General features: G+C 40.0%; 1 protein-coding gene across 1 annotated transcript; it reads left to right on the top strand.

Moving 5' to 3' along the window:
- The first annotated feature begins 155 nt into the window (after positions 1 to 155).
- Positions 156 to 25,875, top strand: LOC108443870 (adhesion G protein-coupled receptor E3-like). Its single transcript, XM_037543306.1, has 20 exons — positions 156 to 207; positions 321 to 671; positions 3,975 to 4,109; positions 6,692 to 6,723; positions 7,040 to 7,117; positions 7,232 to 7,415; positions 8,840 to 8,947; positions 9,031 to 9,212; positions 10,090 to 10,248; positions 16,459 to 16,536; positions 16,644 to 16,818; positions 16,984 to 17,097; positions 17,683 to 17,864; positions 20,271 to 20,429; positions 22,103 to 22,309; positions 22,919 to 23,151; positions 23,243 to 23,309; positions 23,403 to 23,494; positions 23,945 to 24,107; positions 25,578 to 25,875. The coding sequence occupies exons 1-20, from the start codon at positions 156 to 158 to the stop codon at positions 25,692 to 25,694; spliced, it is 2,868 nt and encodes a 955-aa protein (XP_037399203.1). The 3' UTR covers positions 25,695 to 25,875.
- Positions 25,876 to 27,261: the final 1,386 nt, after the last annotated feature.

Here is a 27,261-nt window from a genome sequence, read left to right as displayed (position 1 = left end):
ATCTTCTTTTTGTATGCTTCTAATACGAACATATTGTTTGTATATCCCTAGACAACGTCACGGTGAATGGGACTCGATGTGTATTTCCCTTCTTTTACAATGGACTTTACTACAATACTTGCGTTAGTTTTTATCACTCTAAACCATGGTGCAGCATGACTAATAATTATACCAGAGATCAACTGTGGGGAGATTGCCTAGATTATGGTAACATCTACCACTTTTTCTAACATTTTAAATTGTGTTATTTATCATTTATTTGCATATGGAACTATATAAAGTTTGTAATTGTGACATCCTTAATTTTGTCTTCCACTCAGATGTTTGCCAAAGGCATAACACGCTGAGAGATCCATGGCGTAATATTGGCTTTAGCGCCACTTTCCCTGGCAGACCAAGGAATGATCTTAACCTGAAGGAGGGGTGGTACAGCTTCACTGGTGTTGGAGGCGATCGCATGGTCTATTCCTGCCCCAATACCAACTCGACCCCAATGCTTTCCTCTCTCTTTTCCAATAGCAGCAGTTCAACACAATTTCAACTGTATACATGTGATGCACTTTACTGGAGTACTGGCGTCCAATGTGCTCAGCAGAACATTACCTCTCTGGACTGTGGTGGAGGGCTTATCCTCTACTATCTTGTCCCAACCAATGGATTGTATGCCTCACGTAAGTACCTTTACAATCCTGAGGTTCTGTTTTTAAAAAGTGGACTTGGAGAAGACATGTACAGGCACCAGTAGATTACACCAAGTAACTCTATTAGGGCCATGTTAACAGTCCCCAATATTGGCACCTCAGACTGACCGATACTTGCTTCTTGCTGTCAGGAGAAATGTGGTCTGGTATAGCTTGGCGACTACAGCACGGTTACTGTAAAAGCAATTAAACCTCTCAGGCTTCAACATAGTTTGGTCTTCAAGCAGTAATTGAGGCTAATGGAAATATGCATATATAGAGACTTTGAGATATGCCAATCCATTTATTGTCCTAAGCCTCTTATTAGCACAATCCACATGAACAAATCATGACAAACATTTTAAAATTGAAAGTAGGAAATGATAAGCTTGCAATAATAAACTTAACCCCTTACAATTATAGGCTTAATAATCAGGAATTAATAGAAATGTTTGCAGATGTAATGGTCCTGCTGGCCCCACCTGCTGCCTGCAGAGGGCAACGGCAGCAAGGTGTCCAGCCTGCACTGCCTGTCACCAGCAAAGGTGGATGGCGGAAAGGAGCCATGGACTAATTAGGTTCACTCAACACACCAATGAGCTCCCCTACTTAAGGCTGTGGCAAACAGCAACATTTGTCACACCTTTGTAGAGGGATGACCAGTATGGTGCTTAGTTGAGAGAACAAATTGCCCCAAAACCAAAAGAAAGAAAGAAAAGAGGACCACAAAGAGAAATTGTCCCAAACTATTTAATTCCAGACCATGGCAGTTGAGAGCAGCTGGAAAGAGGAGGCGCTAATGGCCATCTTCGAGCAGGGGCTTAACGGGAGGTTCAAGGATGAACTAGCCACCCAAGAGCTGCCGTCCATGTTAGAGGGTTTCTACGGTATATGCATTCTCCTGGACACCCGTTTTCTAACGTCTTTCCCTCGCTGAAAGCAACTACGGTGTCGGAGACAGGGAGTCCAATGGCCAAATGGAGCAGGTCAATCAAGACCTTTTCTGGACTCTGTAGTGCTTGACCTCCACCAACCCCTCCCCTTGGGCAGAGTATCTACCCTGGCCAGAATATGCCAATGACACTCTCTGGCATTCGTCTGCGGGCGTGTTGCCTTTTGAATGCCAGTTTGGGTTTCCTCCTCCCATTTTCACGGAAGAGGAGCATGAGGTGGTTGGGGTTCCTGCAGCAGAGCAGTTCATACAGCATTGCTGGAGGGCATGACGGAAGGCCTGTGATTCTGATCTTACCACTACCGAGACCAAAAAGCAGGTGGCAGACTGCAAGAGGTGTCCGGCACCCACCTTCTGCCCAGGCCAGTGGGTCTGACTCTTGGCCAAGGATCTTCCACTGCATGTGGCATCCAAAAAGCTAGCTAAATATACGGGGCCTTTCAAGGTCGACCAGCAGATCAACTCAGTCACCTACTGGCTATGCCTTCCACCCTCCGTGTGAATCCACTCTGCATTCCATGCGTCACACCTTGACACCTTGGCCGTTCCTTTGTGCCACCCGGCACACAGAGCCGTGTTTTGTCGCTGGCTTCCCGAGTGTACACAGTCTGCCACCTCCTGGACTCCCACTGTGTGCGGGGTGGGGTCCAGTACTTGGTAGACTGGGAGGGCTATGGGCCTGATGAGCTGTCTTTGGTTCCAGCACACCACATCGTGGATTGGGAACTTCTCGGGACATCCCAAGGGGGGGAGTCCTGTAAGGGTCCAGCTGTCCCCACCTGCTGCCAGCAGAGGACGACGGCAGCAAGGAGCCACATAATAAGGTTCACTCAACACACCTGCAGGCTCCCCTAATTTAAGGCTGTGGCAAATGGTAATGTTTGTCACACCTTTGTAGATGGGGTATTTAGTCTAGTATAAGAAAAAGTATTAAAAAATGTAGTTTTAGTATAAGAAAATAAAAGAAAAGAGGTCTTAGAGAAGAAATTGCCCCAAAACTAAAAGAAAGAAAGAAAACAGGACCACAAAGAGAAGTTGTCCCAAAATTATGTAAAACCCACAAGAAGGCTTGGGCTACAAATTGCTCCCTGCTCTGTAAGTGGTGTTTGCTCCAGGAAGAGCAAATAAGTGATGCCTAAAGTTCGACTTCTCCTTGATATTTCAGAGGAAGTCATTTTTGTTTTCTCATTTCCTTTTATTTCATGTTTAGTGTTCAGCCTTCGTTTGAGCATGCTGGTTTCAGTGTCTCCTTTGTTTGACGTTCCTGCTTTTTCTCTTTTACCTTCTTTGAGGTGCTTAACCTATCGGTGCATGTGCATCCCAGTGGCGCAGCGGTAACTCCACCCTAACCCTAACCCTAACCTCATCTGCAAAGTCACAAACACACACTCCATGGCCCCAATAAATCTCCTTACTCCTTCCCATTTCTGCATTTTGGTCTGCCTCCCCACTGTCCTGTAACAGCAAAACCCAGCTGAGTCAATAATTCTTATATTATAAGATTGTGTGGTAGATATTTGAAAGCCTTGCTGAGTCCTGGCTATTTGAAGGGTAAATGAGCCCATGTCTCCTGAGTACTGATACTCTATGCTAAAAAGGTCCAACAACCCTAAGAAAGCTTGTTTTGATTGTAAGAATAAGAGTACATGTTGTTTATAGACTGATTTTTAAATGACTCCGTGATGTTTACATTAAAGAGAGGAAATAAGTTAAACATACTGTGACGATTGCATTTTAATTTTTTTCCTTTTATTTAAAATTATGGCCAATTTTAACCATACGGAAATTACATTTACATATATTTCTGCAATTTTTCACAATTTTTAAAGCTCTGTTTCTGAACCATTGGAAACACCCAGAAAAGCATCAGGTATTTCAATTAAAACTTGGGAACTGGGTGTCATAACTTACAAAACAGCTTGGAAAAAGGACATTTTGTGGGCATTTTATTGTGGATAATACCCAAGATCACATTTCACTAATATTAATAAAACTGAAAATCAGTCATGGTATGTCAGTCTCATACAAATGCAAACACTTTTGGACTGAATGAATCAAACAGTATAGCAAAGCATTTGCTGCCCAGAACAATGGACATAACTTTTTTGGTAACACTTTATTTTGAGTGGTCTTTTGTAGATGATTAATAAACTCTTAACACATTATCAGTAACACATCAATAACATATCAACAACATATCGGTGAAGTAGCAGTAGTGAAGCATGTGAAGGCTACTGATGATACAGAATCTATAGCGTCAGTGTAAGAAGGTGTGAGTTGGTGGACAACGTAAGGCAAGCTCAGTAACATTTGTTTGATGTGTTCGTTTCATTTCTCCACAGGACATTCATCCTGCAGAAATTCGTCCTGTGGTGAGCACGCACAGTGTGGTCTCCCTTATGGCAGCTGTGTGTGTAAATCTGGACTCTCCATTCCCGATGCCTACCTGCCCACAGGAGACTCGTATGAATGTACAGGTGCTGGTTATTTTTCATAAGCTATGCTTTACTAAACATGCTGAATGTGCTTTGAGGTAAGATGGTCTAATATAGTTGAACATACAGGGGTTGTTGCAAAAAAAGGCCTTCTGGACAAATTTGATTGACCAATTTCTTGGATTGCAGATTGGGCAAAACCAAAGAAAGCAAGTAGGAAAGGAGGTTTAATGCAGCTGTTTAGGTGCAGCCCTTGTTTTGGTCTCAAATGTAGGTAATGGTCGCATGACATATCTCTCAGATAATAGGCAGAAAATCTGGCTTGTGAGATTAAATGCTGTTCAGCCGGGATCCCATTTTTAAGTTCACATGGTAACAGTGTATGATTGCCAATGTACGGACACATTATGTAGCACTACAAGCTGGTAAACTGTAGAGAGGTGAACTGCTTAGACAGGAGCAGGAGATATCTCACTAACATTACAACATCGCATGCATTTTATGCCTGCTCAGCAGAGATACCTAACAAACTTAGCTACACAAACTCATGGTGAAGATGATAAAAAGTTGATAAGTTGATTAAACCTAATCTGGTTAACGTGCTAGTGATTTATCCTGTGTTCTTGCCTTAAAGAACATATATTTTATTCATAAATATAAAGCCCCTGGTGATAGTTTAATTAACAGTTTAATGGTTGTCAATTATGATTTTCCAAATACACTGACATGCCAAAAGTCATGGGACAGGACGTAGTATGGTGTAGGATCCCCTCTACCCTGACAAACTGAACGTGTCATTGATCACACAAGAGGACAGAAGACATCTGGAAGGATGTGGAGCCATGCTGTCTAGCCTCCCCTTCTGTTGGCCCAGGATCTCTGGCATGAATGAACCTCTAGACCACATCCCATAAATGCTAAATTGCGGCGAACATGCAGGCCACATCATTTGCTAGAACTTTCCAGAATGCTCCTCATACCAATTCTTGACAATTGGGTCCATGGCTTGGGATATCTCACCATTGTACGGGTACATGAAGTCCATGAAGGGCTGCAAATGGTCACCAAGCAGTGAAATGGTCAATGGCATGTTTAAGCAGACCAGTGGACCCAACCCATGCCATGAGAACACACCCCACACCAGTCAGGAAACGCCACCAGCCTGCACAGTGCCTTTTGACAACTGGGGCCCATGGGTTCATCAGGTCTGCATCACGCCCAAAGCCTACAACGATTGGTACTCTGACTCATCAGACCACACCACATGTTGCCAGTCTTCCAGGGTGCAGTTAGGAACATTGCACGCTCAAGTGAGGTACTGTGTCCAGCGTCTTACTGTCAACAGAAGAACTGATGGGTCTCCTGCTCCCACATCCCATAGAAACAAAGAACGCTGCACTGACCTGCGGGATTTGCGTGTGGAGCCCCTGCTTTAAATGGATTTGATCTCTGATAAATGACTGGTTTGATTTCTCAGAGTCACTTCTCTGTTCACAAAGGCAATTCTAGCCCGACACCGCCAGTCACAATCATCAACCCCCCTGGATCGCCCTTGCACTGTCCACTGTGGGTGGTAAAGCCTTCTATGACATATTCCAAGTTCACACGCGACACTGTGGATCAAGGCCCACATAACTTCAGAAATTGAACTTCCCATCAATCCAACACCCAGCATCATGCCTCAGATGAACTCATCACCTTGCCATGAGTGCATTAGCCAGTGTTCAACCTCACACCTCACAACTTAAACAACTGTGGGCATTGCCAAGCCGTCCTCAGAGGAAACACTACTTCATAATCGATTTACGCACTGTTATAACATGACTTTTGATATGACCGTGTATGTAACTATTGTTAAAAAGAGATTAGCATTGCTGGTCTATGAAACATGTAAAGACATGTGTGCTTCACTCCACTGTGAGGAAACCATCCAATTTATAGCCAGTCGTAAACATTGTTACTGACTGAAAGAGCACGTTTTCATCATGGTAGGTAGCTATACGCCTGTAGTACATGTGTTACGTTAGGAGAAACAAACAGACACATGTGCAAGTCCTTGTATTTATTGAAATAAAACAAAAGAAAATGAATACATAAAGGTGACTTAAAGAATTACTTAACCAGAAAAAAAGGGCCTAGAAAACAAACAGGAGATAACAAGGCCAGACAAACCAAAACGAGAAGCACACAAGTAGGGGTATATGCTATTTGTATATATGGGGCCAATGAGAGAGTGGGACTGTAAACTACACACAGGTGTTACAGATGATATGGAGGAAGGACAAGGGGAGGAGACAAAGACCAAATCAATAAGAAAAGCACATGGCAAGAACACACAGGGGAGGGTGAACAAAGGCTGGCGCAAATAGAACCAATGAAAGACACATGCAGGGCAGGGCAGACCACAAAAATGACTAAATATTCTGTTTACAGGATTTTCACTGACATTCATAAATTTTCACTGTGACGTGACACTCCACACTAACCTTTCAGTGGTCAATGGTTTTACCCATCTTGTTCCAGCATCAGAATCTATGAATAAAGTTTATTCATTCATAAATACTTGTTTATCTATGTTCAGACTTACGTCACTCAGAATTAAACATGTTGTAACTCTTTTCCAGAACTTATTATCAAAGAGAGTAATGACTGCAAGGTAAGCATGAAGGATACGGGACAGTCTATTAAACATTTATGAAAGTGTTACACATTTTTTTTCGCTATGATGATGATGATGATTATTATTATTATTAGCATTATTATTATTATTATTATTATTATTATTATTCCAGGGTTGTATTTCACAAAGCAGGATTTCTTGGCTAGCCTGACAACTTATGCAAAAGTTATCCATCTTAATGAGAAATTCTGCTTTGTTAAATACCCCCCCCCCCCCCCCCCCCCCGTCACACCCCACAGTTATGATGTTTTTGATTATTTGTTTGTTTGTTTTTTTTTTTTTTTTGCTTTAGACACTGTTTACAGCAGACTGTGCACAGGACGTCCTGAGCCAGTTTCAGAAAAGCACGGCTACTGTGATTTCAGAGAATGTGAGGGATATTTTAATTATTTGTTATTTATATTTTTATTATTACATTATTGTGCAAATGATGTGACTCACCATTTAAATGAATTCGGTAATCGTTTGCTTCGTTCATGTTTAGGTTGTAGTACAGTATCTGATGAAGGTGCAGACCGCTACCGATATCCTGAGAAATGCTACTACTGACCAAAGGAAGCTGGTGTCTTATGGGAACTCGGTACTCAATGCCAATGAAAGACTGCTGTCCATGCTGGTGCTGAACTCACCGGCAGATTACTCCATCAAGATGGATCTGGAGACTTTAGGTACAAACACAGCATGGAATATATGGATGGACTGCATGTCTGTCACTGGAGGAAAGTGAACGGTCATTCCACATCAACCCACATCAGTAGTTTTCCAAATGTTAGTCACTTTTGAAAATCTTGTGCTAAAAATCCTCCAAAATTGATTTTTAGCTGTAAAGCCATTTTCAAGGCATGATGTGGCTTCACATGTAGAAATCTAGGAAAACATAATAAAACCACAATTTTTGTAAAATGTTTACATTTCAAAGATGAGTGCAAAGTTCTATATGATCCTCTTGATTAATATCCCTTATTAACTATAAGTTTTGACTAATTATTGACTAACATTTCTGACACAACAACAGTTCATTAAAGAAAAGGTTCTTCATGATCGGTTTATACCAGTTAATATTTCAGTTCGGCTCATTTTTAACAGTTAAGCTTAGTACTTTATAGTCATGACTCCTAAATTGTAAGACTTCAACTTTAAAAGCATTTACTTATTTACAATTAATCAATTCATAATATTTATTTATTCTTTTTAAGTTAATCGTTATCAATATTTCGCTTGGTATACACCACATCAGCCACTGTGGTCATTGTCCACTTTATCAGCTCCACTTACTGTATAGCTGCACTTTGTAGTTCTACAGTTACAGACTGTAGTCCATGTGGTTCTCTGCATACTTTGTTACCCTGTTCTTCAGTGGTCAGGACCCCCATGGACCCTCACAGAGCAGGTACTATTTGGGTGGTGGGTCATTCTCAGCACTGCAGTAACACTGACGTGGTGGTGGTGTGTTAGTGTGTGTTGTGCTGGTCTGAGTGGATCAGACACAGCAGTGCTGCTGGAGTTTTTAAACACTGTGTCCACTCACTGTCCACTCTATTAGACACTCCTACCTTGTCAGTCCACCTTGTAGATGTAAAGTCAGAGACGACAGCTCATCTGCTGCTGCACAGTTTGTGTTGGTAATCCTCTAGTCCTTCATCAGGGGTCAGAGGACGCTGCCCACAGGACGCTGCTGGCTTGATGTTTTTGGTTGATGGACTATTCTCAGTCCAGCAGCACTGCTGTGTCTGATCCACTCAGACCAGCACAACACACACTAACACACCACCACCACGTCAGTGTTACTGCAGAGCTGAGAATGATCCACCACCCAAATAATTTACTTAATACCCTTTAAAAATGCTGTCATTGCTTAAATTATTTGTTTGTCAATTAACTGTTAGTATGTCAATAAACTGTTAGTGTTTAGGGGTCTAATGTTATAAAGTGCTGCCATTTATTTACCTGGAAAACCATGATGTGAGTTGGCGTGAAATGACTCACATTGATGTTTTCTATATCTTACTAAGTAAATTTCTATATAGTTTTGCTCTGCACTGTGTAGAAATGTGTGTTTAAATATATTTCATTTGCCATTTATGCTTATCAGAGGTTCAACTACTTGCGATTGGACCTGAAACTAGAACTACTCGACAACTCATCACAAGCAACGCTTACTTGGATATCGATCTCGCTGAGATTTCAAAGAACAATAACGGTAGCGTGGAAATCTTTTGCATGCTTGTTTTTCATACCCGAATTCGTATTTGTTTTAGTGATGGATGTTTTGCTGTGCTTCAGGATCAGCTGCCGTGGCTTTCACCAGTTACAGCAACTTGTCGGGTATGCTGAGCCCCAGCCTGTTCAATTCAAACCTGGACACAGAGAAAACCATGATGTCCTCTGTGGTGTCAGCAACACTGCTTAAAACCAACAACACCCAGCTCACCAAACCGGTCAACTTCACCCTGAAACACACTGCAGTGAGTTAAAGCAGCACTTGTCTCTATCAGAAGTCGGCATCACGCAGCTCTGGAGCCACGTGCGGCTTCTTTACTGCCCTGTCGTAGTTCCACAGGGTAACAAAGCTTTGCTGATCATTCAACACAGCCTAAACAGTAAATTATGTTTAATGCTGCAGTTAAAGTAGAAATGTTAATTCACCCATTAACCCTGAAGGCTGGGATGCAGACTGTGGGTCACCATAGCAATGCAGACAACAATCTCGCCTAACTTGCAGCTAACAAACAGGCAAAGAGAAATAATTAAGATTAACAGTGATTATCAGTGATTTGGAGACAAATGGGCTTATTTGCATTCATAATCACTCCAGTTGTTTTTCTCAGATGTTTATTCTGCAATGAGAAACTGTCAAAACACTTAAAACACACTAAAATGTGGAACAGGAAAATAGGAGCAATACGCTGGCGAATCAGAAGTTGACTTGTAAATAATTGGATTAAAAGGCAGTTGACAAGAAACTGTTTATTTGTTACACTTTATACAAAATAGCATGATTCCTTGCCAAAAGGAAGTAGGGCAATTGGGGGCTTGAGGCTCGGGAACCAGCCGTATGACCAGAAGGTTGCCAGTTCGATCCCTGAGCTAATAGTATGTGACTGAAGTGCCCTTGAGCAAGACACCTAACCCCCCACTGCTCCCCAGGCACTGCAGATAGGGCTGCCCACCACTCCAAGCAAGTGTGCTCAGTATAGTGAAATTTCCCTGTTGTGGGAGTGATAAGGGTTAATTATTAATCAATATTTACATCCTACAGAAGACTGAAGGGGTAATACAAGCCCAACTGAATATAAGGCTGACTTCTGTTCAAAGTTGTAAATATTTATGTATGTATTTTAGGACCTTAAACCTAATGGAAACCTCTCCTGCGTGTATTGGAAGGACACTGAATGGGTTGTAGACGGCTGTCAAACTATTCAAATTATCCCCAATGGCACCTACACTGTGTGCTCCTGTGTTCACCTGTCGACCTTCAGCCTCATCATGGAAACCAAAAAAGTAAGTATGCCAGAAAACTTATGTGGTACATAGTATAACATAGTAGAACAGAAAATCTCAGGCCTCAGTTTTTTTTTTACTTTAAAATGGCCAAACATGAAAGTTCAGTTCTAAGTAAGGATTTATGAAACAGGGTTTCGACATGAAAAAGATTCATGCACTAATTACTGTGGGGGGACAACCATCCTTCACCCATACCCTGCACTTTTAAAAATGATGGATCTTAAGGGTTCTTTAGTCAAGAAAATGTTTATACACAGAACTGTGAGCATTCAATTAACTCTTTTTTTATGATTAAAGGGTTCTTTGTATTATTACATGGTTTATTGGACTCATGAAGAATATGCTGTAGAAGGTTATACATAAAACCTTTTTGAAAAGGGTTATATATAGCACCTAAAAGGGTTCTTCCATTGTCAGGACGCCAAGCCTTTTTATTCTACATAAAATCATACAAAACACCTTCTCCGTCAATATAATTTTACATAATGGATTATGGTACAATCACTTTCCCTAACTAAAGCTCCTGAAGATATACCCCTGAAGGTACCACCACCCCCACTGCCCCAGGGACAGTTTTGTAGCATTTTGGTAACACTTTATTTGGAGTGGTCCTTTGTAGATGATTAATAAACTTTTAACAGATCAGTGACACACCAACAGCAGTAGTGAAGTATTTGAATACACTGAAGTAAATATCTTCTAGATGGTCTGTTGCATTACTTACATTAAGCAGATGTGTTGTTAATATGTTGCTTCTATTACATAAAACTTAATCTTACCAGCCTTACCCAAAAGCTATCCCTTGCCCTGGCCATAATCCTAACCTTAACCTCAACCCAACACCTAATCCTATCCCTCGCCCTGGCCATAATCCTAACCTTAACCTCAACCCAACACCTAATCCTATCCCTCGCCCTGGCCATAATCCTAACCTTAACCTCAACCCAACACCTAATCCTATCCCTCACCCTGGCCATAATCCTAACCTTAACCTCAACCCAACACCTAATCCTATCCCTTGCCCTGGCCATAATCCTAACCTTAACCTCAACCCAACACCTAATCCTATCCCTCGCCCTGGCCATAATCCTAACCTTAACCTCAACCCAACACCTAATCCTATCCCTCGCCCTGGCCATAATCCTAACCTTAACCTCAACCCAACACCTAATCCTATCCCTCGCCCTGGCCATAATCCTAACCTTAACCTCAACCCAACACCTAATCCTATCCCTTGCCCTGGCCATAATCCTAACCTTAACCTCAACCCAACACCTAATCCTATCCCTTGCCCTGGCCATAATCCTAACCTTAACCTCAACCCAACACCTAATCCTATCCCTCACCCTGGCCATAATCCTTACCCTAACCTTAACCTCAACTCAAAACCTAATCCTAACCCTCAAATGTTTTTGATGTGTTTCTGAGAGTCTGTTGAGTGTTTGTTTCACCTGAAAGGACCACACAAAGTGTCTGAGAGTGCTACAATGGTGCTCACTTTCCTTTTACTGATGGAAGTCATAAACTGCGTTTTTCTTCCATTGGCGTGAGTCTATTGTAAGGAAGGCTCTTCAGATGTGGTAGAATCCATTTCCTGTTTGACTGAAGAATACAGTTCAAAAATCAGAACAGAAACAGAAGCAGAGCCAAATCCAGTCCAAACACTTGGAAAAACTTCACAGCATTCAGAAGCAAAAGTACCGCAGGGAACCCAAACTGGTGCCAAAAGTCCAAGAGTTCAGACACAAATCCAAATAAACCATAAAACCAGTAAGTGACGGGATAGAAGGCTCAGCATTCAGACGCAGTTACACTCACATCACACACAGAGAAAAAGAACTAAACTGAGGCAGTAGCATGCAGCTGTATTTGATAGGCAGATTGCCTACGTGTGATCCCTCTGTCGTGCATCTCTTAGACATAATCCGGATAATATTTCCATTGCAAATCATCAACAATTTGAATTTGAACTTGTTACACTTTGTTTGTTTTTTTTCTTTTTCAAAAGGCGAACAAGGCAATTGCAAGTAGACGGCACAGCATACTAGTCACTATTAACCCTTAACATTAATAGGTCACTAATTACTCATTATTTGAGTTAGTGATACTTTTTTAATCCCACAAACGGTGAAATTCCACCTCTGCATTTAACCCATCCGTGAAGTGAAACACCACATACACACTAGTGAATACATACACACTAGGGGACAGCGGGCACCCTTGCCTGGAGCGGTGGGCAGCCCTATCCACAGCACCCAGGGAGCAGTTGGGGGTTAGGTGTCTTGCTCAAGGACACCTCAGTCATGGACTGTCGGCCCTGGGGATTGAACCAGCAACCTTCCGGCCACAGGGCCAGTTCCCTAACCGCCAGCCCACGACTGCCCCCAACTCATGCATCAATTAAATGTTTATTAAGCATTAGCTATTATAGTAACTGACTATATGTAATGTCAGCTGACATGTAGACATCTTTTAGCATGATTAGCTAATATACTATTAGAAATAAAGGTACTGTACAGATACAATTTTCATTCATCAAGATCCAAACAATGTAATTGTTCCCTCAAAGGAACAACAGGTCTAATGGTGTATTTAAATATGTTTTTCTAGGTGAAAAGTTCACATTTGTACCTTTTAATAATTCAGTGTTTGAAAAGCAGTAGAACAAAAGCCTCGAGGCGAGACGGGGTGTTTCCGTGGATTACGGTTCAGTTATGTTTCCCTTCCTAAAGGTACTGAGATGGACCTTTTGAGGGTCCCACCCCAGTGACAGTTCCGTACCTTTATTTCTGAGAGTGTATAATGCTGGCACAGATATAAAGTAGCGAAGCCAAGCTTCACTGGCGCTGGTGTGTTTGTTTGTTTGTTTTTGGCTGTGTTGCTGCTCACGTGTCATTTTGTGGTTGAAGTGGGCGGATGTGGGCATTAATACTCAACACCATGCAGGCATCTATCACATGCAAAAGGCCTGGTCAGAAACGAGTCATGGACTTTATTCGTCATTCAAGTCTCAGTGCACACGACAAAGGTTTAAGAGGAGAAGATTTAAAAGAACAAACTAAAAAGTTTGGTAGGGAAAAAATGTAGCAAACTAAGAGCTTTAATGCAAGAAAAATAACTGATCTCATTCAGAAATTTGTCCCACTGAAATTTGGACTTAGAGCTTTGAGCTGTACACCAGTTTTAACAGGTCCAGCTAAACTGTGTTTGTTACATCAGCAGCCTGATACAAAATGTGCAACTATAACATTAAGTAGTTGAATCATAGCACTGCAAGTCACAGCTGTAACCCACACTAAGCTCAAAGTTCAGGGGAAATTCCTCACATATGTAGTGTTCAACCTTTAAACCTCGTTCACATTCATATTAGTGGTAAACCCAATAGAACATCAGCTAACAGTCATAATTCTTAATGCCTTGCCAAATCCATTATCCCTGGTCAGAAAATCCCTTGAAATATATCTCAGTCACGCAAATTTAAACAAACAAACAAGTAAGTGGTGGTTGGAATAGTGTAGTGGGTAACACATCTGCTTTCTACGCTCTAGACAGAGGTTCAATAAGATACCTTGGGCAAGACTCCTAACTCTAAAATGATCAAATTGTAAGATAAGAGTGTCTGCCAGACGCCATAAATGTAAACATAAATAAATAAATGACGTATGGAATCTCAAAACGGCTTGGATGATCAAACCACATGATGTATCGATAGTCCAGCAACAAACTGCTCAAATCTCCAGTTTGAGCAAACAAAGATTAACCATAGAAATGGTCTGAGTGTAGTTATTAAGTTAAATGTTAAACCATAAATCAAGTAAATGAGGAGATATGTGGCTCGGTTAACAGACACACTGTCAGTACTTCACAGAGAGCATGCAATGTGATGGGTCTTATAAAGGGAGGCAGATACGCTGCAGGAGAATCAGATCTAGATATTATTAGGAAACAGTTCAGAACTCGAGTAAGGCTGACCTCTGGTGGCAAGAGTGGATATTATACCGGACGGCTATGCTCTTGTTGGATTGGCATACATTTGCTGAACTATTTTCCAAGGCTTCAGCAGATTAAACAGGCAGAGGAAACATAGAAGAAATGTAAGTGCAGTCATTAAGTTAAATGTTAGTCATCGCCAGAACCATTTCTCCTTCCTCTTCTACCTTATTTGAGCATTTTACCCATCAGACTTGATGTGAAGTTTCCAGTACATTAAAATTGCTTCTGTTTACATGATAATGAATCCAACTTACACGTTAATAAACCCAATGGTTATGTATAGTTCTGTCCAAACAGTGCTGGCTAACTAACTGCCTGTCTGATTAGTAAGTCACAGTTGACTAATCAAACTTGTAGCCTATTTAAATAACACAGTGACCCACAGTGACCCCTGATACCATACGTTACGCTGCTTTAAGACCACCCATTTGGCCCAAAACAGGCTAATTTCCATTAGCCAAGCCCTACAGTGTACCCCTGTTTTTATGCATGACATAAAAAAAAAAAAAAGCAATATTCAGTTAATGTGGCTTATTATTATTATTATTATTATTATTATTATTATTATTATTATTATGCACTGGGGAATATTGTAAATTTGGATTTTCTATTATTTGATGGATACATTTACATTTAGCTTCCACACAATGCTATGCCCTATCTGAAGTCATAAGTCCCCCTCAAATTTTTCACTGAAAGGTCTAAACTCAACCTGAATGAATAATTTCCTGCAAATCACTTTGTATGCCATTTTTCATCTAATTATAATAGTGTTCTTATCACGAACAGGATTTAATTCAATTAAATGCATATGAATTGGCTTATGAATATACCTAAAAGTTCCTTCCTCCCTTTTTCATTTTAAATAGATACACCTATTCTTATGTAAATTAGAAATGATTTCAATAACATGCAAAACAAAGCTGACTTCTTTTTTTGGTCAATTTTTCCTGTCCTGTTGAGCAAAAAGCTCAACATTTGACTATACCGTCAAAACAAAACAATGTGACAATAAGCAATTCAAATTCATTCAATTAAAATAAAAACAGAGAATGAAATAATCATCAAAAGTTTAGTTCAGATAACCAAATGCAATACATTACTAAGCAATCCTTTTTAAAGGGCCTTTAGGGGCAAAAAGGCTTGAAGTGAAAAGTGATAACCTGTAAATAAACACTTTATAACATGTTCCTGACTGTTTAATTCAAGATTTTTAAGTTTTACGTGCTATTTATATGGACTACTGTGTTATTTTTACATTCTATTTACTTCTATTTACCCTTTTTCTTAAGCATTTGTAGCTTTGCTTGACACTTTACTATATGGACAGTAAATCACACACACACACACACACACACACACACACACACACACACACACACATATATATATATATATATATATATATATATATATATATATATATATATATATATATATCTTCCTTTTTTTCAGTTTTTGACATAATTTGAAAACGCCTGCTGTCCTTTACATTGTATTTACATTTCATCATGAATGGACAAAAAGACCCAAAATTACTTGGATTACCATTTTGGAGATAGATAGGAAACCTCCTATCTATCTATCTATCTATCTATCTATCTATCTATCTATCTATCTATCTATCTATCTATCTATCTATCTATCTATCTATCTATCTATATTAAACTTGCATAGACAGCTGAGCTACCCCTTAAATACAGAGTAAAAAGGAGAAAAATATAGTAAAGTGCAAAATTCAAATGCTTAAAAACAAAAGAAGTTGAAAGAAAAAGCAAAATGTGCCTGAGTGTCAAAGCACAACATGACCAATACTACTCAGCTGGATTTGGCCATCATCTGTTCACTGATATTACGTTCTGCTCAACACCCCACAACAATAAAGCCCCGTTTTACGTTTGTTTATTTATTTATTTATTTATTTTCCTGCAAGCATCTGGCTGGTTCTGCTTTGTTACAACCAAAGGGGTAAAACAAGGTCATGTTTATGCTGCCTGTCCAGAACAGAGGCATGTCGATGAAAATGACTTTGAAATGACTTTGAAAAATGTGTCCACATTAGTGTCATAAAGAAGATGTACACTTTAGAAATGTTGATTTAAACATTATTGGACATGCTATCAAGTGTTTATGTAAGATGTTATGAATGTGTTACGTAGACCGATTTTTCTTTTAATGTGTGAATCAATAATTTCACCTTGTTTTGTTCTATAGGTTTATTTTACTGTGAACTCTGGAGGGGATCTTGTGGCCCAGATTCTCAACAGCAACTTCACAGTATTGCCAAAATATGTGAGGAACTCTCGCTTCGTTGCTTTCCTGACTTCATAGTGCTTTGATTGACCATGTGGTTGCTTGTTTAGGTATCTAAGCACGTTTATCTCTCTCGCAATTGGCAGGTTGTGGTTGACATTTTGTCAAAGGTGATGAATGATGGTGTGATAAATGGAGCACCTAACCAAAACAATGTGGAGCATGTTAATACTATATTGGCTGCCACTGAGAAACTGGTGTCTGCACTGGTCACATATACAGCAACCTATAGCGTCACACCCATAACTCTTCCAAATTTAGGTAAATGAATACAAAACTACAAAATGCATTGGTAATGTTTCGATACGTTTGCTATATTGCTCTGCAGACCTGAGGATTAACCTCATCCTCAAGTGTATTCGAGCCATAGAATTAGTCTCACTTGTCTGATTGTCTGTGTTTGTGTTTATTTATTTTATCCGTCAGAGGTTCAGCTATTCACAGTCGGACCGAACGCCTCCTTGACAGAAATCCCTCCACTCAGCACAAGTACAGCTTACTTGGATATTGATCTCATTGGGATTTCAAAAAACAACAAGGGTATCGTGATATCCTTTGTATTTGTGAAAATGTGTTATATTATTTCCTGTTCTTCAGTGGTCAGGGCCCCCATGGGACCACCACAGAGCAGGTACTATTTGTGTGGTGGGTCATGCTCAGCACTGCAGGAACACTGATGTGGTGGTGGTGTGTTAGTGTGTGTTGCACTGGTCTGAGTGGATCAGACACAGCAGTGCTGCTGGACTGAGAACAGTCCACCAACCAAAAATATCCAGCCGGCAGCATCCTGTGAGCATCGTCCTGTGACCACTGATGAAGGACTAGAGGACGACCAACACAAACTGTGCAGCAGCAGATGAGCTGGTGTCTCTGACTTCACATCTACAAGGTGGACCGACAAGGTAGGAGTGTCTATTAGAGTGGACAGCACTGCTGTGTCTGATCCACTTGTACCAGCACAACACACACTAACACACCACCATCATGTCAGTGTCACTGCAGTGCTAAGAATGACCCACCAGCCAAATACTACCTGCTCTGTGAGGGTCCATGGGGGCCCTGACCATTGAACATGATCCAGAACGAGCCATGCTTAAGCGTTTTGTTTATTGATTTGGGCTTCAGGATCAGCTGCTGTGGCCTTCATGAGTTACACCAACGTTACAAACATGCTGGATCCCAACTTATTTCTAACAGCTGAACACACTGAGAAAACCTTGATGTCCACGGTGGTGTCTGCCACTCTGCTGAAAACCACCGACACACAGCTCAACACACCGGTCAACTTCACCCTGAAACACACTGCAGTGAGTTATTGACTTCCTAGTAGAAGCTAAAGGTTCAACCACAAAGTCTGTATCAAAGAAGAATTTCATAACACAGTATTCACAGCCTTGATGGGCATCCACAAGAAATGGCTACATGATGGTTACAAATTGTACTGCCATTTAAAAAAAGATGGTTCTTCAAGAGTTCTTTAGTAAAGAAAGTGGTTCTATGTAGAACCATGAACACTCAAGCCACCCTTTACATGACTAAAGCTTTCTTTGCTTCCTGAAAATGTTCTTCAGCTTGACCAAGAATGTGCTGTTTATGGTTCTATATGGAACCTTTTAGGGGTTCTGGATAGGACCAAAGAGGATTTGTGACTATGTCAAGCTTGTAGCAATAGGAGAATGCTTTTTTGGTTCAACATAGAACCAATTTCAAAAAGTTCTATATATAACCTCCCACAACACAATCTCCATGAAGCTGAAGAGCCATTTCACAATGCAAAGTACCCTTTAAATCATGCAAAGGGTTGTGTGAGTGTTCATGGTTCTGCATAGCACCACATTCTTTACTCAATTTACCAAATAACACTTGAAGAAGCATCTTTATAAGTGTGTATAACATTCCATGTTGATGATTTTATTATTGTTAAATAATAAGTTAGTTATTGATTTGATAACTAGTTGGCAATAAAGTAACAACAGTGCAATAATGGTAATAAACTCCAATTACCCATAATAAATGTGAATTTTCCAGTTAAGGCAAAATAATTCATTGGTAACTATTGATGTAAAACTCAAAAAGTCATAATATAGTCATAAGCTTTCCTGCTTTTACAGCATAATATTTGCTTAATTAATAGATTTCCCTATTTTTTTCAACTCATTATAGGGTTTAATTAAAAAAGGGTTATTATCCCAAACACAGTGAGGTAGGTCTGCTGAAATTGTTATTAGTTCTGTAAAATATTAATGAGTTTTGGCTTTATTTCTTACTTATATCTTTAAATGGTGAGACACAGTGTGCTGTTCATAGTTACAATGAAACTAAATTACATTATAATAGTTGCAGTGATATGAAAATTTACTGAAGCTATCAAATGTAAACTAGCTTATTTTTGTAATGTGGCAGAATGATGCAGATACTCACGGGTAAAAAAGGCAAAAAGAGGCTTTACTGTTTGAATCCAGAGTCGTAGTCAGTACCCAGGCACAGGTCAGACCCAAAAAAGACAAACAAAAAAAATAGCAGTAACCAGTCCAGAAGGGTCCGGCAAAAAAGACAAGTCGAAAATCAGGCAAAATGATGGGAAGCAGTAAAACACCAATAGAATGAAATGCTCAGTAACTTTAGGAAAAGACGCAATACCTTGCATAATCTACCTCTATCAGCCCAGGCGTTCTATTAATGCTTGCTACCAGTGACAGGTGGAACACCAATTCTCAGCAGACTACGATTGATGATTGGAGCAAACGGAGGGGTCAGGAGTCACGTGATCCTCCAGAGGGTTCTAGGAGAAGGTTTCTGATTAGGTCTCAGAGCCGGAGGGTCGTGTGACAATTTTTTGGCTTATATTTTCAGTTACTGCATCTTACATAAAGTGTTCATATCAGTTCATCAGTATAATTTGGGTATTTGTCCTGAAATGATGACTAAATTACTGCATTATAATCACACGTGGCTGTTTTATTACCTTTATATGTATTACGATTGGCCCCTCCCAGTCCTCCATATGCTTTTGTTTTGTTTAGGTCTTGTCCATTATTTTTTCTTCCCAGTCCTGCCCCCTTGTTTCCAGACCCCTGTGTCTTGTTAGCCCTCGTTATTCCGTGTATTGAAGCCCTGTGTTTTCCTGTTAGTTGTTTGGTCTTTGTATTGTATTGTTTAACGTTGTTCTTCCGGCTTCCGTTGTGTGTTTTTCCTGTGTTCATTTTCATAATCTTTGTCCCTCGTTCTCTCCATGTTGGCTTGTTGACCCTGGACTGTCTAGACTTTGATATTGGATTTGCCCTTAATAAATCTTGCTTCTCTCAGCGTATGCGTCCGCCTCCTCCTCACTCCATGGCATTACAATATGTAGGTCCTCCTACAGGCTTAGAAATCAGATCAGTAAATTGAATTAGTTCACAGCACATATATTTACATCACACATTTATTTATCTCAATTCAATTTATTATTTCTTAATAGCTATGAAATATTTTTTAGGTTGGTACAACTTCAATTTCAACTACTTGACCTCACATTTTACTGTTGCAATTAAGTTATTATCATGAAAACATATAGTATATAGTATAGTATAGTCATTTTTAGGTAAATAGAATTTATTGCCATGATATTACCATCTAGTTACCCACTTATTGTTGATATCTGTGCTACCAAAGATTACTAATGAGATAAAAGCCAAAGTTCAATGCTGTGCATATTTTTTCCCTTTGACTAGGACTTTAAAGCTGATGGTAATATCTCCTGTGTGTACTGGAATAACACCAAATGGACTGTAGATGGCTGTTACCTCCTCCAATCCAACAGCAGCCACTCTGTGTGCTCCTGTGTTCACCTGTCAACCTTCGCTCTCATCATGCAGACTAAACCACCCCAGGTAGGAGAAAGAAAGTCCAAGAAGAGATATATTACACTGTACAGACTGATTGATCCTATTCCTGGACTACCTGTTCTAGATTTCCAGGCTCCATATACCTTATTTCACTCTCGGACTAGGCCTTATCTCTGCCAGGCAAACCAATCCTTAGTGTTATGGGATGGCAGGGAGGCAGATCCAAGCACAGAGATGACAACCTTGGAGTTGAGGTGGCTCAGGGCCATGCTCAAACCACCGATGTACTGACTGGCGGTCCGAGGAGTTAACACTGTGCCACAGGGTAGCACAGATGAAGATGGGAAAAACACCTCAACAAATGGGAAATAAAAAGGCTGGGAAAAGGCAAACAAAGGGGATGATGAAAGAAGCATGCTCAAACAAAGGCTGAGATAGAAAACAATCCAAAGATAATCAGAAAACAAAAGATGACTTCTTCTGTGAGGAAGGTAGACTTTATGTCTCACCTGTTTACTCTTTGTGGAGCAATCACCTTCTGTGTGGCTTGTAGCCGTTTCTTGCTCAAGCCTTCTTTTGTTTTTTAAGTAGTTTTGGAGCAATTTCTCTCTTTTGTTTATTCCAGCCCTCTTTCCTTTTCTTTTGTTTTCTTTTCTTTTTTTGTTTAAATACCCGCCTGGGCTAAGTATCATACTGGTCACCCCTCTACAAAGGTGTGAAAAATTGCTGCTGTTTGCCACAGCCTTAAGTAGAGGAGTCCACAGGTGTGCCAGGCTGGGCCTAATCAGCCTGAGGGCTTTTAGGAATTGGAGTTCCCTGAAATTATTACAATCGCCCTCTGCTGGTGGCCGCCAGCACAGGCTGGGCCTGAACTTAGTGATCTAAATTAGATATCAGTCTTACAAACGATGGTCACATTAGTCTGATTTCTGCTTTCTTGAAGAACAAGATGTCTTAGATTAGAGTTTTTAGCATTAAGACAAGAGCATTAGTTTGGCTCTAATCTTGTGGTGGAGGTTCAGAAGGTGCCTGTTGTGTGTTCTCATGTGTGATTTGACTTATGAGATGTGAAGTTAAAAGAAGGCACAGAGCACATATCTTGTTAGCGAGTGTGGAGTTTCCTGGTCTTTTTAAGATGCTACTCTTGCAACTTGCAAGTTCGGTATGTTGGTGTAGTCATCTTGAAATCATTTTTTAGTAGGCGAGTCTGTTCCATCTCGTCTTTGTTACACTTAAAAAAGAGTCCTTAAAAATTAAAATTGTGAGAAAAACGAGGAGCAAAAGCGAAACAAAAAAACTCTTTATATCCTCCTCTTTGTTTCTACGTGCTCTCAGTTACTGAGTGATGGGAGTCCAACTTCCAGTATGCAGCAGGAACCAACCAGTCTAGGCTTCTCTGGGTTCCTCTGTCCATGCCTTAAGGAAAGTTTTGTCGTCTGCACCTGAACTTGTGTTGATGTATCAGATAGATTTGGTAAATTTTAGAGTTCTTCTTTCTAATAAATCAACAGAACAGAGTCCTCCGCTTAGGGGCCAAACATACTTTAGTTACTGGTAATTCTGCTTTAGTTCTGGAGAACGTCACTGATCTCATAGCATCTTACAATATTCGAATTTCTACAAATGTCTCAAAAGTTGGTCTTAAAAACCCTCATAGTATGTTCGGAAACTTGTAGGCATGTCGAAACAGAAATCTCTTATGGTTCGTTGATTTCCAGGATGACTCTTCCTTTGAGCCGTTCAACACAGTGGCCGTGGTACTCGGTCTGGTGTTCCTGAGTTTGGCTCTCTTGACTTTCGTCCTTTGTCGGCGAATCCTGAGAGTGAACAACAATGCCCGGATCAACTTGTGCATCAGCCTGTTTCTGGCTCACTTTCTCTTCCTGCTCACCCAGAGTTTGTTGCAGTACATTCAGACGAACAAGGTGAGAATATCTCCTCATCTCAGGAAAAATGTCTGAATGATGATAAGATGATGATTAAGGATTAGTTCATACGTTACATTTCATGGATGATGAAGTAGAAATGGAATGCAAGCAAAAGTTTTTTATTTATAATTTCCTCTCTCTCTGTCTCTCTCTCTCTTTCTCTGTCTCTCTCTCTGTCTCTCTCTCTCTTTACTCTGTCTCTCTGTCTCTCTCTCTCTCTCTCTCTCTCTCTGTCTCTCTCTCTCTCTCTTTCTCTCTCTCTCTCTCTCTCTTTCTCTCTCTCTCTCTGTCTCTCTCTCTCTGTCTCTCTCTCTGTCTCTCTCTCTCTCTCTTTCTCTCACTCTCTCTTTCTCTCTCTCTCTGTCTCTCTCTCTCTTTCTCTCTTTCTCTCTGTCTTTCTACCTTTCTCTCTCTCTCTGTCTGTCTCTCTCTCTGTCTCTCTCTGTCTGTCTCTCTCTGTCTCGCTCTGTCTCTCTCTCTCTCTGTCTCTCTCTGTCTCTCTCTGTCTCTCTCTCTGTCTGTCTGTCTCTCTCTGTCTCTCTGTCTGTCTGTCTCTCTCTCTCTCTCTCTCTCTCTGTCTCTCTCTGTCTCTCTCTCTCTCTCCAGCTGCTGTGTGCAGTGCTGGCAGGTGTTCTGCACTTCCTCTTCCTCTCTGCTTTTGTGTGGATGTTCATTGAAGCTGTGCTGCTCTTCATCTCCGTGAAGAACCTCAAAAAGATCAGATCAAAGCAGAAGGAGGTGCTTAGCTGGAAATTTCTGCTAGTGATTGGATACGTCATTCCTCTGACTGTGGTGGGCGTGTCTGTTGGACTGTTTCCTGATGGCTACGGCAGTCAACAGTGAGTGTGGAGAGCGCTGAGGGTTTCATTCGATTAGTCTACGCCTATTTAAGGCTGATGTTCGAGTGTCATGTTGCTTTTCTCTGTGCAGGTGCTGGATTAAGACGGACCGGGACTTCGTGTGGAGTTTTCTGGGTCCTGTGTGTTTTATTCTTACAGTAAGTTCTGAGACATCCAATTAGGTTGTTGTAATGCTACCACATTTAAGCAGGGCACCATGATGCCTTGCTGAATATTCACTCTATTTGCAGGTCAACCTGATCCTCTTCATCGCCATCATCATCACCCTCAGATCTGCCCTGGTGGGACGGAATAGTGAACTTTCCCAAATGAAACAAATGAGGTAACAATTCAATTCAATTCAACTTTATTGTCATTATACATTACAGGGTAGTACAGTATAATGAAACACTATTGGGCTACTTGTCCAGTGCAGTAATAAAAGATGTATAGTAAACAGTGCAAAGACAAAAGACAGTAAAAGACAGACAAAATGTGCAGTCAGTAGGTACAGGTGTCGAATGTAGACAAGATGAGCGTAGGCGAGTGTTATAGGTGTATTGGACATAGAGACAGTTACTGCATAGTCAGATATTCAGGTGTATCAGGTATATAGACAGAGATGTGCCGGTGAATTGCAGTACAGTACAGTAAATGCAGAATGTAAACAGTGATCTGTATATAAAGTGTACAGCAAACACCCTATTTAACATTTGAAAACTGCTTGTGCTACAATTGTAACAGTAAAGGCAACTCTCTCTCTCTCTCTCTCTCTCTCTCTCTCTATCTCTAGAATTCTTGTCTTTAAAACCCTGATCCAGATTGTCATCCTCGGCTGTCCCTGGATTCTGGGGTTCTTTGTAAATGGCAGTAAAATGTTGATGATTGTCTTCCTGTTCCTCAACTCCCAGCAGGGCACCTTCATCTTCCTGGTCCATTGCATCTTCAACCAAGAGGTCAGTCACCACCTGTTGCGCCTGAGCATTTCATTTTACCTGTTTAACTGAAAGACCTGCTTGGTGTTATGTGGCTATATCTGGATTTCTGGCGTATACGATTTGCTAAGCAAAGATTTGTTAACCAACTTGTTAACCAAAAGCTTGTGCAGGAAATTGTGATCTGATTGCTGTATCAAGCAAAAATCAAATACAACAACCGACGGGTTGTCATACCATGCTTTCCTTCTGTATTTAAAGGCCTCTTGCCATTGCCACTTGTCAAAAAATCCTAAGTTTCCATTAATTTGTTATTAATTTCCTTACTCTGATGTGTCCGAGAAGGCAGTTTAGAACAATTAGCTTTGTGGAGTGATGAACACGAAAAACATTTCCCTATCTGGTCATCTAATGGACACGTCTGGGTTGGCTAATGCCAGGAGAATGTTTGTTTTTTGCTCTTGTGTAATTACATGAGAGAGAATAGGCTGACACAACTACTAAAAACACGCTGCTTTCGGAAGAAAACCTCGTATCTCCGTTTTTGCCATTTTTCAGTTTTTCTCGTAATTTGAACAGGCCTGTTGACCTTTACATTGCCTGTAATCTTCATGATGAATGGACTAAAACAAACGGCCCAAAATGACTCATGAAAAATTCTGGTTCCATTGACTTCCATTAAAAGTAAAGTAGGTTTTCTCCTTCTCCTGTAAAGTTACTATTTTGGAGATACGAGGTTTTCTTACGACAACAGCGTTATATAATTACATGAGACAGAATAGGCTGATACAACTACTAAAACACACTTATGTAATCACATGAGGCAAAAACAAGCCGATACATGTGTGATTAAACGGTGGTTGGTTAGTGTAGTGGTTAACACCTCTGCCTTCTACACTGTAGACTGGGGTTCAATCCCCACCTGGGTAAACACCCTACACTATACCAATAAGAGTCCTTGGGCAAGACTCCTAACACCACCTTGGCCTCCCTGTGTAAAATGATCAAATTGTAAGTCGCTGTGGATAAGAGCGTCAGCAAAATGCCGTAAATGTAATTACATAAAATCTACTTCTATAATCCACCTGTAAGAGTGTCTAAATCACTAGTAGTTGCATTGTTGGTGCATATGTTATTGACATGTAACTACACAGTTATTAGAGACATTTAATAAAGTGGGACCCGGAAATCTAATGCCATGACCTGCTAGGTCCTAGGTGTGCATATATGAAGTTGTTATTATAAATTGCTAACAAACCACTTTTAAACATCTCTGCATTTTTAGTGCAACAGTAACCAACCATTCCCATTTCTATTTGTATCCGTTTTCAATGTTGCTGGCATGAACATTGATCTCAAAGTTACACTGTGGTTGAACGTTTGATGATGTCTGGAAGAAAGTCAGTTAATTAGGGTTGGTGTTGTTGAGCTGGAGTACTGCTCCTCTGTTCTAGTCTTGCTGACAACCTACACTCTATGTTATTCTTCCAGGTCAGACAGCAATACAAGAAGTGGATGAAATCATTTCGCCCTTTCTTCAAAAAATTGGATTTAACAAGCAGCCAGATGACACTGAACGGATCTCCATCACATTCACGCTTAAATTAAAGCTTCAGAGTAAGATCCTTAAAAAAACCACCATAAAATGTAAACTAGCACTGTTGCAGAACAAGATTCAGCTTAGTCCAAGGTTGGAAAGGACCAGGCTGACAAATTCAAACCATAATTAATAATGAAATGATGTATTTTTAAATGTTTTGCACAATTTTGTTTTGTTTACATTTTTGTGGAGTCCGAATTGATTTTTTTGTCTTTTGTGTTTTCCACTATTAGCTGTATATTTTGCTGCTGTTTGTCTCTTCACTGTAGTTTTATTGTCTAATTTTTTAAAAGAAATGTGGTTTTATGATACTCTTTTCTGTGTATTTTACAATAAGAAGATAATTGCATTAAAAATGATAGATTTACAATGTTCCATTTTGCTTTTGAAAACCACTTAATAAACAAACTGATGTTTTTAAAAATAACAATTATTCTGTTACTTCTATTTACCTATAAAGCCTGTTACTAAATGTAATGGTCATGCTATTTTATTTGAAAAATGTCTAAAATAATTTTTGCATATTTAACTTTTTCTCAAAGTGTTTTGCCTTTTTTTGTCCTAAAATATATAGTTGTAAATAATGAGATTTTTGAATCCCGTGCCTATGACGAGCTCAAAAGCTCAAGAGATTACAGTACTACAGCTTAGCTAATCCAATTAGTGGGGTCTTAATTACAATATAAACATTTATTTATGCATTTATTTTAGCCATACAGTTTTTTTTCTTTCAGTCCCACTTTACATTAAGTATCTCTAATAATTATGCTGTTATCTGTGAATAACATGCAATGACAATGTAACTACTAATGATTTCGTGGCTGTTACAGATGGATTACAGAAGTATATATTATGTTATTAAACATATGTAGCAGATTTAGTTTTGCCTCATGTAATTACATAAGTGTCTGTTCATAGTCGTAACAGCCTATTATCTCTCATTTCATTACACAAGGGTAATAGAAAACTAATTACATTTGTAATCAGACTGGAACAGCAGCTTTTTTGTTTGTTTGTTTGTTTGTATTTTTCCCCAGCAGTAAAAGGAAGTGTGTAATAAGTGACATTAAGACATTATTTACACTGTATCTGCCGGCTTTCCTGACATTTAGCTGGTGTTTATGTTGTTAGTGCTGTGACACTGTAACCAGTTTCAGCTTTTGTATCTTCTACACAGAAACTTTCCTGTACTTTAGTGTTAACGTTACATTTTAAAATAATTGGACAGTCCCTGTGTAATTACTATGTAGTTACTGTGTAATAATGCAGTGGTAATGTAGATGTTGATTTGGGGGAAATGCAACACATTTAATGAACGTTATGAAGCTACATGTTAATATAAGGGACGTCTGCTGTTCTGACACATTACAGACTGGTTTAGAGTAGACCAGTTGTGAAGTATTGCTTTAACTTGTAAAACTTCTGAGCGTTTTCTGTACTGATCTTTATCGTGTTTTGAATTCCTGCCTGTTTTCTTGTTGACCCTGTTTTTGGATTTGCCCTTTTGTACTTCTGCCGGCTTTGTTGGATTCATGGTTCCAACACATCACCTGTTTTGTGGACTTTGTCCTGTCT

The sequence above is a fragment of the Pygocentrus nattereri genome, chromosome 12 (genome assembly GCF_015220715.1).
Source record: "Pygocentrus nattereri isolate fPygNat1 chromosome 12, fPygNat1.pri, whole genome shotgun sequence".
Lineage (NCBI taxonomy): Eukaryota > Metazoa > Chordata > Actinopteri > Characiformes > Serrasalmidae > Pygocentrus > Pygocentrus nattereri.
Note: the sequence above shows the minus strand (reverse complement) of the source record. Positions and strands in the feature narration are given on the sequence as shown.